This window comes from Littorina saxatilis, linkage group LG5 (genome assembly GCF_037325665.1).
Source record: "Littorina saxatilis isolate snail1 linkage group LG5, US_GU_Lsax_2.0, whole genome shotgun sequence".
In the NCBI taxonomy this organism is placed as follows: Eukaryota; Metazoa; Mollusca; class Gastropoda; order Littorinimorpha; family Littorinidae; genus Littorina; species Littorina saxatilis.
Window position 1 is genome coordinate 62,533,705 of NC_090249.1, and position 13,809 is coordinate 62,547,513.

Genomic DNA, 13,809 nt, shown 5'->3' on the forward strand with positions numbered 1-13,809 from the left:
GGTTGATCGAGACCTGCGAACAAAAGAAAAACAAACCTTTCACGCGCACGTGCCCCACTCAGTCAAGAACTTTCATGCCACGATCGGTATCGTCAAATTGGCCACGTGCCTATAGAGGTTACAGGGCCGGACTAGGCTAAGAGGATGGTTGCCAGTGGTGGTCCAGGGGGATGTTCCCCCTGGCAGGGTCAAGGGGCAGAGCCTTTTGTGGGGGTCAGGGGGCAGCTGATGGGTAGGTCATATTCTGAGATAGGAAAATGGTCGTCCTTGCATGAAACGGCATAAAATAAGCAATAATAAACAAGAAGAGCAAACGCTCGATCGAGTCACTTTCGCAGTTCTGAATATTATATGAGGCATCAGATGGACAGGAAGAAATTGCTATTCACAACACAATGAGTCACGTTCACATAAAATTTGAGCCCGGTCACTTTTATAGTTTCCGAGAAAAGCCCAACGTTAAGTTGTGTGTTGCCGAACAGAAAAGGCTAGTTATCTCCCTTGTTTTTCTGATAACGTTCGTAAAAGGCTACAGATGTAAATACTTTGATGTAAAGAATAATCCTACAAAGTTTCAATCACATCCGATGAACTTTGTCAAAGATATAAAATGTCTAATTTTTCCTTTGACGCTGACCTGTGACCTTGAAAAAGGTCAAAGGTCAACGAAACCATCGTTAAAGTGTAGAGGTCATTGGCGGTCACGACTAAACAAAATATGAGCCCGATCGCTTTGATAGTTTCCGAGAAAAGTCCAACGTTAAGGTGGTGTCTACGGACGGCCGGCCGGACAGACTAACACTGACCGATTACATAGAGTCACTTTTTCTCAAGTGACTCAAAAATGTTTTAAATAAGTGAGGTACATGTTTAGGCTGGGGGGGGTTGGGGGGGCAACCCCCATAACCCCCCCGGTAGTCCGGCCCTGGGTTAAGTGTCTGACCAGTCAGTATGGCCAGTCAGGCGTGCAGTTGAACACTCGAGTCCAGCTAATTGCGATCTCTGCTAGACGGTCCGGGTGGCCACAGGCGCCAATCAAGTGCTTAAACTGCGCTTCAGTCTTCTGCAATCTAGTCAGGCATGCAATTTAACACTCGAGTCCCGCTAATCGCGATCTCAGCTAGACGCCCCGGATTTTCTACAGGCGCCATGAAGTGCTTCAGCAGGTGGCAGAAAAAGCAAACAATCAAAGAAGAAATCTACATGCTTTCTGCCAAAGACAAAACGCGTGTCAACTCAGACTCACACAAAGCAAAACAAAAAGGTTTATCCATGTAACGGACACAACTAAAGTGCGCGTTTCCAAACGAAATAAAATAATGTGGTAATTCACCATGGCTTGCGCTCTGTTCATTGTCAGTTAGTGTGTGTGCGTGCAGCAGTGAGTGGCTATACGCGTACAGTGTACGTCTGTGTCTGTGTCTGATAACTAGTAAGTTTGTTATACGCGTACAGTGTACGTCTGTGTCTGTGTCTGATAACTAGTAAGTTTGTTATACGCGTACAGTGTACGTCTGTGTCTGTGTCTGATAACTAGTAAGTTTGTGACGACGTATGAGTCGGAGAAAAAAGAAAAGAAATCGTCATCTGCTGATAAAAGAAAACGTGTCATCGCAGTTAATCTTTTGAGAACTTAGTTGCCAACAGAAGCGTCACACTTGCGAGAAACGCAGTAACACATACACATGAACATTGTAGCACAACCACATGCCAGGCGTGCGTGCGTGCGCACACACGCACGCACATACACACTCACACGGCAAACGCACACACGCCAACGTGACGCTCACAGGCTTTTTGCGACCAACAAGGGAAATAACCGCGTTTTTCTCGGACTCAGAAGAGAACGCGGTTTCTTCCCTTTAATTGGACCCCAAACTGCATCGCGAATCGGATATATCGCGATCAAAAATCTTTGGACCCCAAAGACCGCGAGTTAGTGGAAGTATGCTGTATTGATAATGTACAGGGTTGTATCTGGTCAAGTTTTCCGGTGTCAGAAATAAACACAGTTCAAGTGTCTGTAAAGTCTGATTTGGACAAAATCACATTATCATCTGTTGCCAAGCACCAGCATTTTATCTTCTTACACCCAAACAAACAAGTATTTCAACATATCCAATATCAACAAACTTCAAGAATAAAGACGATGAACACCAAGGCAGAATATGAAAACACAACACACATTCTGTTCCAGTGGATTATCTTTAAATGTGCTCAAATGTCACTGTCAACAACTTTAAGTGTGGAAATAATATGCATTATTTAGACTTTATGACTAGGAGTGACTTTCTCCACCAAGCTAGCTCTCTATTCCCTCTGTAGTCCCTGGGAGTGACATGACTCAGAACAGTCCTTGTGTCATTGTGCTAAGAGAATATTTATCAGCCCTCTGTACTCCCTGGGAGTGACATGACTCAGAACAGTCATTGTGTCATTGTGCTAAGAGAATATTTATCAGCCCTCTGTACTCCCTGGGAGTGACATGACTCAGAACAGTCATTGTGTCATTGTGCTAAGAGAATATTTATCAGCCCTCTGTACTCCCTGGGAGTGACATGACTCAGAACAGTCCTTGTGTTAAGAGAATATTTATCAGCCCTCTGTACTCCCTGGGAGTGACATGACTCAGAACAGTCCTTGTGCTAAGAGAATATTTATCAGCCCTCTGTACTCCCTGGGAGTGACATGACTCAGAACAGTCCTTGTGCTAAGAGAATATTTATCAGCCCTCTGTACTCCCTGGGAGTGACATGACTCAGAACAGTCCTTGTGCTAAGAGAATATTTATCAGCCCTCTGTACTCCCTGGGAGTGACATGACCCAGAACAGTCCTTGTGTCATTGTGCTAAAAGCATATTTATCAGCAAAGGTATTTCGTATGAAAAATAAAGCTCATTTTGTAACTGCTGATAAAAAGTTTCTTTCTTTTCAGCCTATTCATCCTATGCTTTCCCTCCACTTCCATGTGCCATAGTTCTCAGTACAGGCCGACATAGTGGATGTGTCATAGTTAACAGTACAGGCCAACATAGTGGATGTGCCATAGTTCTCAGTACAGGCCAACATAGTGGATGTGCCATAGTTAACAGTACAGGCCAACATAGTGGATGTGCCATAGTTCTCAGTACAGGCCAACATAGTGGATTTGCCATAGTTAACAGTACAAGCCAACATAGTGGATGTGCCCTAGTTCTCAGTACAGGCCAACATAGTGGATGTGCTCTAGTTCTCAGTACAGGCCAACATAGTGGATTTGCCATAGTTAGCAGTCCAAGCCAACATAGTGGATGTGCCCTAGTTCTCAGTACAGGCCAACATAGTGGATTTGCCATAGTTAACAGTACAAGCCAACATAGTGGATGTGCCCTAGTTCTCAGTACAGGCCAACATAGTGGATTTGCCATAGTTAACAGTACAAGCCAACATAGTGGATGTGCCCTAGTTCTCAGTACAGGCCAACATAATGGATGTGCCATAGTTAACAGTACAAGCCAACATAGTGGATGTGAACAGTACTAATCAGTAATGGAAAAGTCAAATTATGGTCTAGCTCCATCAAATATGGTCTAGCTCCATTTTACACACACTCCCGTATCCTCCATGAAACAGTAGACAGGGCTTTTCAAGACAGGATAGAGCTTCCTCCCTGGTATGTATGGCTCTCTCCTTGCTCATCTCTTTCTATTGGAATTGACCTGTACAGCACCCATGTTTTGTTCTTTATCTCTCAACAACACCACAACAGTGCCCTTTTGTACTGCAGACGCTCCAAGTCTCTTCTTGTTCTCTTCTAACTGTTCATGTAATACTCTCCCTTTCTACTTTCCTGCTGCCAACACAAAGCAATTGAAACTTAACTCTACAATAAAATGAGAACAATTCAATAAAATGTGAAAATAAACTGTTGGCAAAAAAAACAAGAAGCAAACAAGATGAAGTAACCAAAAGTGGAGACACAAGACGCTTTGAAGGAGACTGACCTGGCTTGTTGCCGGGCGACATCATGTGCTGAACGTAGGCCTGATGCAGCTCACACAGAACCTTGGTGAAATCCTCCATCACTGAAACACACACACATACAGTCTCCATCACTGAATCACACACACCCATAGTCTCCATTACTGAAACACACACACGCACATACAGTCTTCATCACTGAAACACACACACCCATAGTCTCCATTACTGAAACACACACGCACAGTCTCCATCACTGAAACACACACACCCAGTCTCCATCACTGAAACACACACACGCACATACAGTCTCCATCACTGAAACACACACATGCACATACAGTCTCCATCACTGAAACACACACACCCTGTCTCCATTACTGAAACACACACACGCACACACAGTCTCCATCACTGAAACACACACACGCACACACAGTCTCCATCACTGAAACACACACACCCATAGTCTCCATTACTGAAACACACACATACAGCCGATGACTAAGGAACATGGACTGCCATACCTAAAGGCCATTCCTCAGATTGTTGTTACAGTGGTACCTCCCTATACGACCCCTCTGTTTTACGGGTCCCTCAATATTACGACCGACTTTTCTCTGACGGATTTTTTCTCCTTCTTTGTCTTAGTATTTCTCACCTCCATATTACGTCCCCCTCTCTAATACGACATACGACTGTCCATACGTGGACTTATGACTTTTCCCAAAATGACCACGGGTTTGGTTTACTCAAACTTATATCTCCAGTCGAGTGAGTAAGCTATACGGACACAAACACATGCTGAAATCCTGTCCGTGTACAACATCACTTCGGCACGCAAATGGCTGAGGCCATGGTTTTTCGTTTCTATTTCAGTTCATTACTTTATTTTGAATAGATAAAGGTCATTTGCAAGATGTCTGCTTCATTTAGCAAAGAACTGTGCAGGAACTCCTACCTTTTAAACACGCAAAGTTACAGAAACGTTATAAAAGTAATCCGAACATCAAACCAAAACCGAAAGTTGTGGTGACGTCATGAAATTTTGCAATGTACGTATGCAAAGCGCGTGTAAACATTTTCGGTCTAGCTAACAATGGCGGCCGACGAACATGGGTTTTGAAATCTGGAACTGTTCTTGGTTTATCCGTGACCGAATGACGCGATATACAACCACGCGTTCGTTTGAATCAATAAAGTCTCCTCAGAATCTTGCCAGTGAAGATTGAAGGTGAGCAGTGGAGTGTCCTAAATTACTCAACTCTGTGGACAGTCCGTAATGCAGTTGTCCCTTGAATGAGCGAGTCAAGTTTCATCGTGAAAACTGACGCTTTTGGCTACAATTTTTTTCATCAGTTTCAACCAGGAATGGGAATTGAAAATTGTAAAAAAGGCTGAAAATTTATAACTGAAGACGCGAAGCGTCAAGTTGATGGCGCGAAGCGCCTAGCCTTACTAGGGGGGTCCGGGGGCATGCCCCCTCCGGAAAAAGTTTTCTCCAAAGAACCCAGATGGTGCAATCTGGTGTCATCTGAGCTCCAAGTTTGCCATTAAATTCTGTTTTTAGAATCAGAGTTTTTAGTACCAATTTTTGCTTTTTTGAAGAAAAAAAATATATACATGTATTATATGGTTTAAATTTGTTGAAACAAACAGGAAAATGTAACTTGTAACACAATCTGTGCAATCTGGTTTACTTTCAAACATAAAAGTTCAAGTAACTGAGGTGGGCGGTTGCAGTGCGTGAACAAAGTACGGAAAGTTTTCGCGGGCTTTTGCGCAAAGGCAAAAGTAACCGGTGCTTTTTTTGTGTGCCTCCCCCCTTTATTTTTTCGGCGGACACTTTTGCTTTTTCGGCGGAACAAAAAAAAATTCGGCAGAAATCCGCCGTTCGGCGGACAATTCCCATGCCTGTTCAACACACTGCCGCTGTTCTTATTCGCTTTGTTCCTTGCGTTACGGACACTTTTCTTTGTTTTTAACCAAATCATTGCTGGGTATTGTATGACTATGATTAGTAGCTGGTATCGACATCGATGTGCATGTTTTGGGACCGCATGCTTTCGTTCGACCTCAGTTTGTTTATTTCAAACCTTAACCCACGAGTAGTTACGGACGGGGCTTCATTAAACAAGCAAGAAAACTGTGTGGGTAATTAATTGAATAGAAAACAGGTTACCATAATCATTGTGGGCGGCATCAATCAAAACACCAATGTCATTCCGGATCATTGACGGACCCGGACATAGCAAAACAATCCTCCATATTACGACCCCTCCATATAACGACCGAATTTTGGCTACATTTTCAAAGTCGTTACACAGAGGTAGCACTGTATCTCAGTTACTGCCCACACTTCAACCATGGCAATTATTGATTACTGGATACTAATTTTGCCTCACATTGCGATGTACATGTTGATCTAACACTGCTATGAAACCGGCAGCTGTATGAGCAAACACACGCCCAGCTCGTGCAAATACATGTAGTAGCTAACGTATCTTGCCTCAACACATGGCTGTGTGAATGCCAGATGCGCAGGCAACAAACTGCGTGTGAAGAAAGAAGGTGTCGGCTGTACTCACAGTTGGGGTTCTGCTTGATGAAGCTGAGCACCAGAGCGTTGTTGGAGATGACAGGTTTGGCCGACACCGGGTCCGGCAACAAGCTGCTCTTCTGCTGCATCTTATCCGACTGAAAACAACATCTACACTTTTATACAAAATATTTGCCACATCAAAACATCCCACTTGAAAGCTGTGTATTTGACCAAAAACACATTCCAACATCTTATCTGCCTGAAAACAAGATCCAAAATGTTATGCAAAACATATTCAAAATGTTATGCAAAACATATCCAAAATGTTATGCAAAACATATCCAAAATGTTATGCAAAACATATCCTTCTTCTTCTTCTGCGTTCGATATTGGTGGCCGTGCTAAAACATATCCAAAATGTTATGCAAAACATATCCAAAATGTTATGCAAAGCATATCCAAAATGTTATGCAAAACATATCCAAAATGTTATGCAAAACATATCCAAAATGTTATGCAAAACATGATTGTTGCATCATTTGCCTACCTGATGTCATTGCAACATCTTATCTGGCTGAACAGAAAAGACAGTACATGTACTGCTCAAAATCAACAAACACCTTGTCTGCTGAGGATATTATTTGCATTTTTAATAGAACATTTGACACAGATCAAGACAGCTACTGCAGGGATGTTGCTACAAATTCTTACCTGTAGGACAAATGTCCTGGCTCTTCAGCATCAATAGGACATTTGACCGCTTTCAGACATTTCAATAAGACGTCAGAATGTTTTCATTTTCAAGAATGACGCTCGCCGTGTTCCCCCCTGTTTTTGACCCTAATGTAGCACAGGATGCCGTTGAATAGCCAAACGTGTTCAGCTTTTGTCGAACTTTGGCAGGCTTTATTTTTATTTTTCAGTGGCATAACTCAGTGCGCTTCGTCAAAATGTCTCGAACTGAAAGCAAAAGCAGACGCAAGACTTAGTCAGTTGGAGTTGTCTCCCATACTCCTAACTTTAATGTGCTGCAGATGGGTGTCGCCCAAACGCAAGATCCATTGGGGTGTGCACGTTTAAGATCCCACGATTGACAAAAGGGTCTTTCCTGGCAAAATTGTATAGGCATAGATAAAAATGTCCACCAAAATACCCGTGTGACTTGGAATAATAGGCCATGAAAAGTAGGATATGCGCCGAAATGGCTGCGCCGGATCTGCTGGCCGATGTGAATGCGTGATGTATTGTGTAAAAAAATTCCATCCCACACGGCATAAATAAATCCCTGCGCCTTAAGGGGGGACAGGGTAGGCAAGCACTTTTTTTTTTTATTTTGGAAACAGCTTGCTGCTTGTTTGATTTTTGCAAGCAGAATAACCTAATTAAGGGAAACCATTTTAAATTTTGAGTGAAAAGCAATTTTTGGGGGTTTTATTCACCAAAATGTGAGAAAAACGTTATAAAATGTGCTTTTTTTAAAATGTTGCAGTTTGTGAACCAGTGCATGTTTTGATCCAATTTTTCTTCTTTGCAGCAATATGTGTGTGTTTAATAATTCTGTGTATCGAAAAGCATTTCTAAGCAATATATTATTTTAATTTAGCATTTTCAGTTACCGGTTCAGTTTTGATAAGAAAAATACATGAAATCCTAACTGTCAGACTCATAAAAACCCAACCAATGCACTGAACTCTTATTCCATACACAGAACTGATGCTGTACAACTCATAAACAACATATACAAAAACTGAACAAATCCATCAAGCCTTTCAAAAGTTGCAACATTTTAATTGTAGCGTTTTGTCTGAAAATTACATTCAGAGAAAACAGCATTTTAAAGATTTGAACCAGTACATAAAAAAACCAGTAGCACAGTGCACCCTGAATTCATATGTTTTTATCAGAATGACCACTTTACTATGTAGGGAAAAGGATTTGACAATCAAATTATCAGGATTTTTTTTATATACATCATATGAAAACAGCCATCTTTGTTTGTACCGATATGAAAACATGAATCAGAACCAAACTGTCAGACTCATAAAAACCCAACCAATGCACTTAACTCTTATTCCATACACAAAACTGACGCTTTACAAATCATAAACAACATAAACAAAAATGAAACAAATCCATCAAGCCATTCAAAAGTTGCAACATTTTAATTACAGATGTTTGTCTGAAAATTACATTCAGAGAAAACAGCATTTGAAAGATTCCAACCAGTACCTCAAACTAGTAGCACCGTGCAGCCTGAATTGATATGTTTTTATAAGAATAACCACTTTACTATGATGGGGAAATGATTTGACGATCAAATTATCCAGACTTTTTTTAAAAAATCATTTGAAAACTCATCTATGTTAGTGCAGATATGAATCAAAACGAAACTGTCGGACTCATAAAAACACAAGGAATCCACTGTATTCTTATTCCATGCACAGAAATGGTGCTTCACAAATCATAAACAACATATACAAAATTGGAACAAATCCATCTTGCCATTCAAAAGTTACAACATTTTAATTACCACATTTTGTCTCAAATTACATGTAGAGAAAACAGCATGTAAAAGAGTCTCACTAGTACCCCGGTAAACTAGTACCACAGTAGAGCTTGAATTAATGGGGTGTTTTTTTTTTTTAACCAGAATAACACTTTAACTATGAAGGGGAAATGATTTGATAATCAAATTATCAGATTTTTTTTATTTAAAAAAAAATTATATGAAAACATTAAAAAAGTCAATTATCTGTGTTTGTGCTGATATGAAAATATTGATCAGAACCAAACTGTCAGACTCATAAAAACCCAACGGATGCACTGATTTCTTATTCCATTGCATAGAAATGATGCTTCACAAATCATCAACAACATTACATAATTATATATACACAAATGGAACTAAGCTATCAAGCCATTCAAAAGTTGCAACATTTTAATTACAGTATTTCTGTGCTCAATCCTAACACTGCAGCAAATTTCTGTAAAGCTGAATGTCCCTTTCCATGTACCAACTTGGTCATACGCGGATTATTTAAAATGCAACTTTACCACCCGAAGCGTTGCAAACACCGGGAGAAGAGTAAACAACTGCAGACTTGAATGGACACTCATATGCACTCCAGATGCAGGGCCTGTGCAAATCCTTGGGCTGATGCATCACCTTCTTTCATAATCAGACTGCTATCAGACAAGCATTCAGTACAGGATATAAACCTTTCAGCAATAGATTGAGCTGATCAATGTTGACAAAAGCCCAACACATGTCAGCGGAGTGACGTTGCACAGTACCAGTATCCATATCTGCTTGTGATGGGTCAGAAGATGGCAAAGTATCTGTATCTTCTTATGGTTGGTCAGAAGATGGCAAAGCTGATGTTTCTGCTGTGGAAGAGGGTAGTTCCGGTTTAGCAAACTTTTCCATCAGGTCAATCTTTCTCCTCGCTGCCACCACAGGAGGACTGGCTCTCCCCTTGCTCCAACCTATAATAAATACACAAACACTGATTTAATATTTGATACAACTGTCCATGGTTTTTGTTTGTAATAAGCTGCAAATTTTAAGACTCAATATAAACGTCAACAAGTGCTTGTACTTTATTTTGCAAATGACCATGTTACATGGGGTGTACCTCAACTTTTTGGCTAGGCTGGTAAATCAGAAATCCCAATCAGCCCCCAACCACTGAACCAGGCGGGTTTTCTTACAACCACCTCAGCGGCTCGTACCCACATATGTCGGTTGACGAACACACACACACACACACACACACACACACACAAAAGACATTCATTAATTGGCCCCTATCACAAAATGTACATGTCAAGTTTACTATGGGATTTGAGTAACCACACAATCACATACACACAGGAACTAATACTGAAACTAGCTGAATTATTTTCTTTCTTTCTTTCTTTCTTTTCATATTTTTCTTTTAAAATTAATTTATTTCATCACACTTGCTATGTATTTGCTTGTTTCTTGTCTGTTGTCTGTTTTGTGTGTGTGTGTGTGTTCTGTGTGTGTGTGTTCTGTGTGTGTGTATACATTTTCAGATTTCCTAAACCTAGCACTGTTTGCAGGTGATCTTTATGCTTTTGATTCATGAGTTGCATCCCCAGTCCTTTAGTTTAACTCTTTTTTTTTCTTTGGTGAAGTAAATTGGATCTATTTTTTTTATTCCTTAGTTAATGGAAAAGATTTGACAACAATATTGCTGTCAATGATAGGTTGGTCAGCCATGCTGGTGTAAACCAATCCTTTAGAATTAGAGAACGCTCTCTAGTAGGGTACTTATTTTCCTATGGTCAATGACCAGAAACAGAAACTGTGTCAGTCGTACATCGCTCAGATGCTGCTTCTCAGTTTGACCCCAGACAAAGAATACTGATGACATGTTACACCATAGTAAGCTCTCAAGGACTGGCCAGCGAAGAACAATAAAATAGGGGTTGTGAAGACGATATCACAGAGATGATCGAGGGAGGGAGGGGGGGGGGGGGTTGTGCGGCGGCGGCATGGTCAGTAAATTGGATCAAGAAACCCGCAAAATACTTCAGACACAAACTGTTTATCATTTACCTGCAAACCCTAACACATTCTTACAACAACAACAACATAACGATGTGCAATAAATCACGTTGTCAAACAAACAAGATCGAAAAGAGAAAGAAGCAAAACCCACCTCGTCGAGTCAAGAATCTTAGAATGTCGTCTGCTCAAATACGATCATGTTGGTTCATTTCGGAGTGTTGTTACTTCCTTCTACTGTTCGCTGCTGCTGGTTCATCTTTCTCTGATATTTCTAGCCACTATGCCGAACATTTCCAATGTTAGGGTTGTTCTCCGCAGCTCAAAACTTTGAAAAATGCTGCTGAATCGGTGAAAACGTCATGGATTTGTTGACACCGGGGGACTGATAAGTTGTCTACTGCGCTTGCGCCAAATGCCTTTGACCTACATATATTTGCATATATTAATTCCGGGGTTTCGGTTGGAACGGATTCTCTCTCTTTCTGCCTATGTCAACGGAAATTCCCCAACGGTGATGACGTCATCTTGAAGAACGGAAATTTCCACACAGTTCGAACAGCGAAGGGTCATGTCATGTGCGCACATTTACCAGTACGGAGTATCCAAAGTTGACCATTTTTTCGATTTTTTTGATAAAACACAGACAAAAACAACAAAACATCGGTTTGAAAATGGTTTTATTTACATGAATACATGTCTAAAATGACAAAAGCAGATTATTGAATGCATTCCAGGATGTTCAAAGGTGTGAAAAATGCAACAACCCCAAAAAGGTGTATGAGACCAAAAATAACTCATTTTGCCTACCCGGTCTGCCCTTAAATATGTGCGCGATATAAATTGCATAAAATAAAAAAATAAAATAAAATAAATAAATCCCTACGCTTAGAACTGTACCCACGGAATACGCGCGATACAAGCCTCATATTGATTGATTGAAGATCCGCACGGCACAGCTTCAGTGCACCTGTACGTGAGAGTGCTTGGTCGCTTTTTGAAAATGTGTATATTTAAAGGAACATTAACAAATATCGCGCTGTCCGAAGGAATTGAGTTCTTATCGGACAATGCCAGCGCTTAGTTCAAAATGATAGGACATCTGACCGCCATGCGGCTATGTGAATCGGACATTTGAGCCTCTTAATCGGTCTATGTCCGATGCCTAACGACATCCCTGCTACTGTTCTATATGTGAACAATGACTGTCGAGATCCGTGTAAAATCGCATATTTTAATTTCAAAATAAAACATTTAAGTAATGATCCATTCTAGTTGGAATTCCTATTCTTTAGAATTTAACACACACACTATTTGTATACCGAGCAACAAAAGAAACGCGAAAAAAATTCGTCATTGTTTGATTGACAAAATCTCCAACAATTATAGAGTTAGAATTATTAAACCACAACAGTTTAATGAAGGCATGTTTGACCTTACTTTTGTGTGATTATTTTGATGCTGTGACTGTTTTAACACACAAGACAAGCAGGTTTATCGTTAAACACATAATGCGCGCTCGCAGCACGTGCAAGTAGAGCAGGAGAAATCTGATGTGTGAGATGTGTTCACTAATGCATTAAAAATCAAAAGAGACCATGGCACGCTAGCTGCCAGTCTCACTTTTGAAACAGCCAGAATGCCAAGATTGACACCACCAAAATGCCAGGTCGATTTAAAGCTGGGGGTGATCCAGAAGCGCTGGCATGTGCTTTAAATGGGCATATTCCAACAGTTTATCACCATCTGCAATGTTCTGGTGACATTGGAAGCACTGCAGTTATCCAACGCGGTGGATTTTTTCGCATTACCCCAATAAGACAAGATCGCAATTTCCTGCCACACCGTCTTCGACATCGATTCAATTCAGCCGCTGACACTACAAGGAACATCATTGGAAGCAACCAGTGTCCGATCAGTGCCCAGAGAGCGCGATGAAGGCTGACTGAGCGAGACCTCCAAAACTTCGTTAACGTTAAACCTACTTGTCCCGTGTATTAAAACAGTCGCAGCATCAAAATAATCACGCAACAGCTAGGTCAAACATGCCTTCATGAAAATGTTGTGGTTTGATAATTCTAACTCCATAATTGTTTGAGATTTTGTCAATCAAACATTGCAGAATTTTTCGCGTTTCTTTTGTTGCTCGGTATAGTCTTGGAAAGCTATCTAAATATGAGTTTCAGTCAGCAACTGCTGTCACACCGCTCAAAGAAGAGAAATCCAATGTTCAATTGATACATAAAACAATAAGATGGCCCCTGGAACTGTACAACAGCAACCTTAGCTACATATATGAATATGGTACTGAATGCTGAGGTGAAAAGAGCAGGAGAAAAATCTTACAAATTTCCACATAATGCGGTTGTTGATGAAGACAGCAGACTTGCTGGGGATGCAGAAGGTGATGGTGATCTCGCTGTCCTCGATCTTGGTGCCCCTCAGCTTGTCCCAGGTCTCCTCCGCCTCCTCTGCCTTGCGGAACTCCACGATTCCCATACCCAGCGACTCCTTCTCGTGCATCATGATCTGCAAAGCACAGGGTTTTGTCTCCATCACTTTGTCACCCACAAAGCACACCGTTTGGTTTCTATCAATTCATCATTCGCATGCTGGCAAAAGTGAAAATCTAGCAGCAACAAGTCACCCTACCCACGTGTGTGCATGTTTAGGTATCATCGTCCATCTGCACTTATGGCAGAATGACCGAGTTTAGGAGTGCCAACATCATGTCATTCACACTTAACCCATATGTGCCCACCGTCCCATATAT

At 41.1% G+C, this 13,809-nt stretch overlaps 1 protein-coding gene across 1 annotated transcript in view; it reads right to left on the minus strand.

Annotated features, from left to right (window-relative positions):
• Positions 1-13,809, minus strand: part of LOC138967841 (PE-PGRS family protein PE_PGRS30-like) — a 41,236-nt gene that overhangs the window by 17,343 nt on the left and 10,084 nt on the right. Inside the window, exons 5-7 of the mRNA XM_070340499.1 lie at positions 13,383-13,565; positions 6,549-6,657; positions 3,984-4,064 (exon numbers count right to left, since the gene is read on the minus strand). Coding sequence (XP_070196600.1) covers positions 3,984-4,064; positions 6,549-6,657; positions 13,383-13,565 — 373 coding nt within the window. The remainder of the gene's footprint in view (positions 1-3,983; positions 4,065-6,548; positions 6,658-13,382; positions 13,566-13,809) is intronic.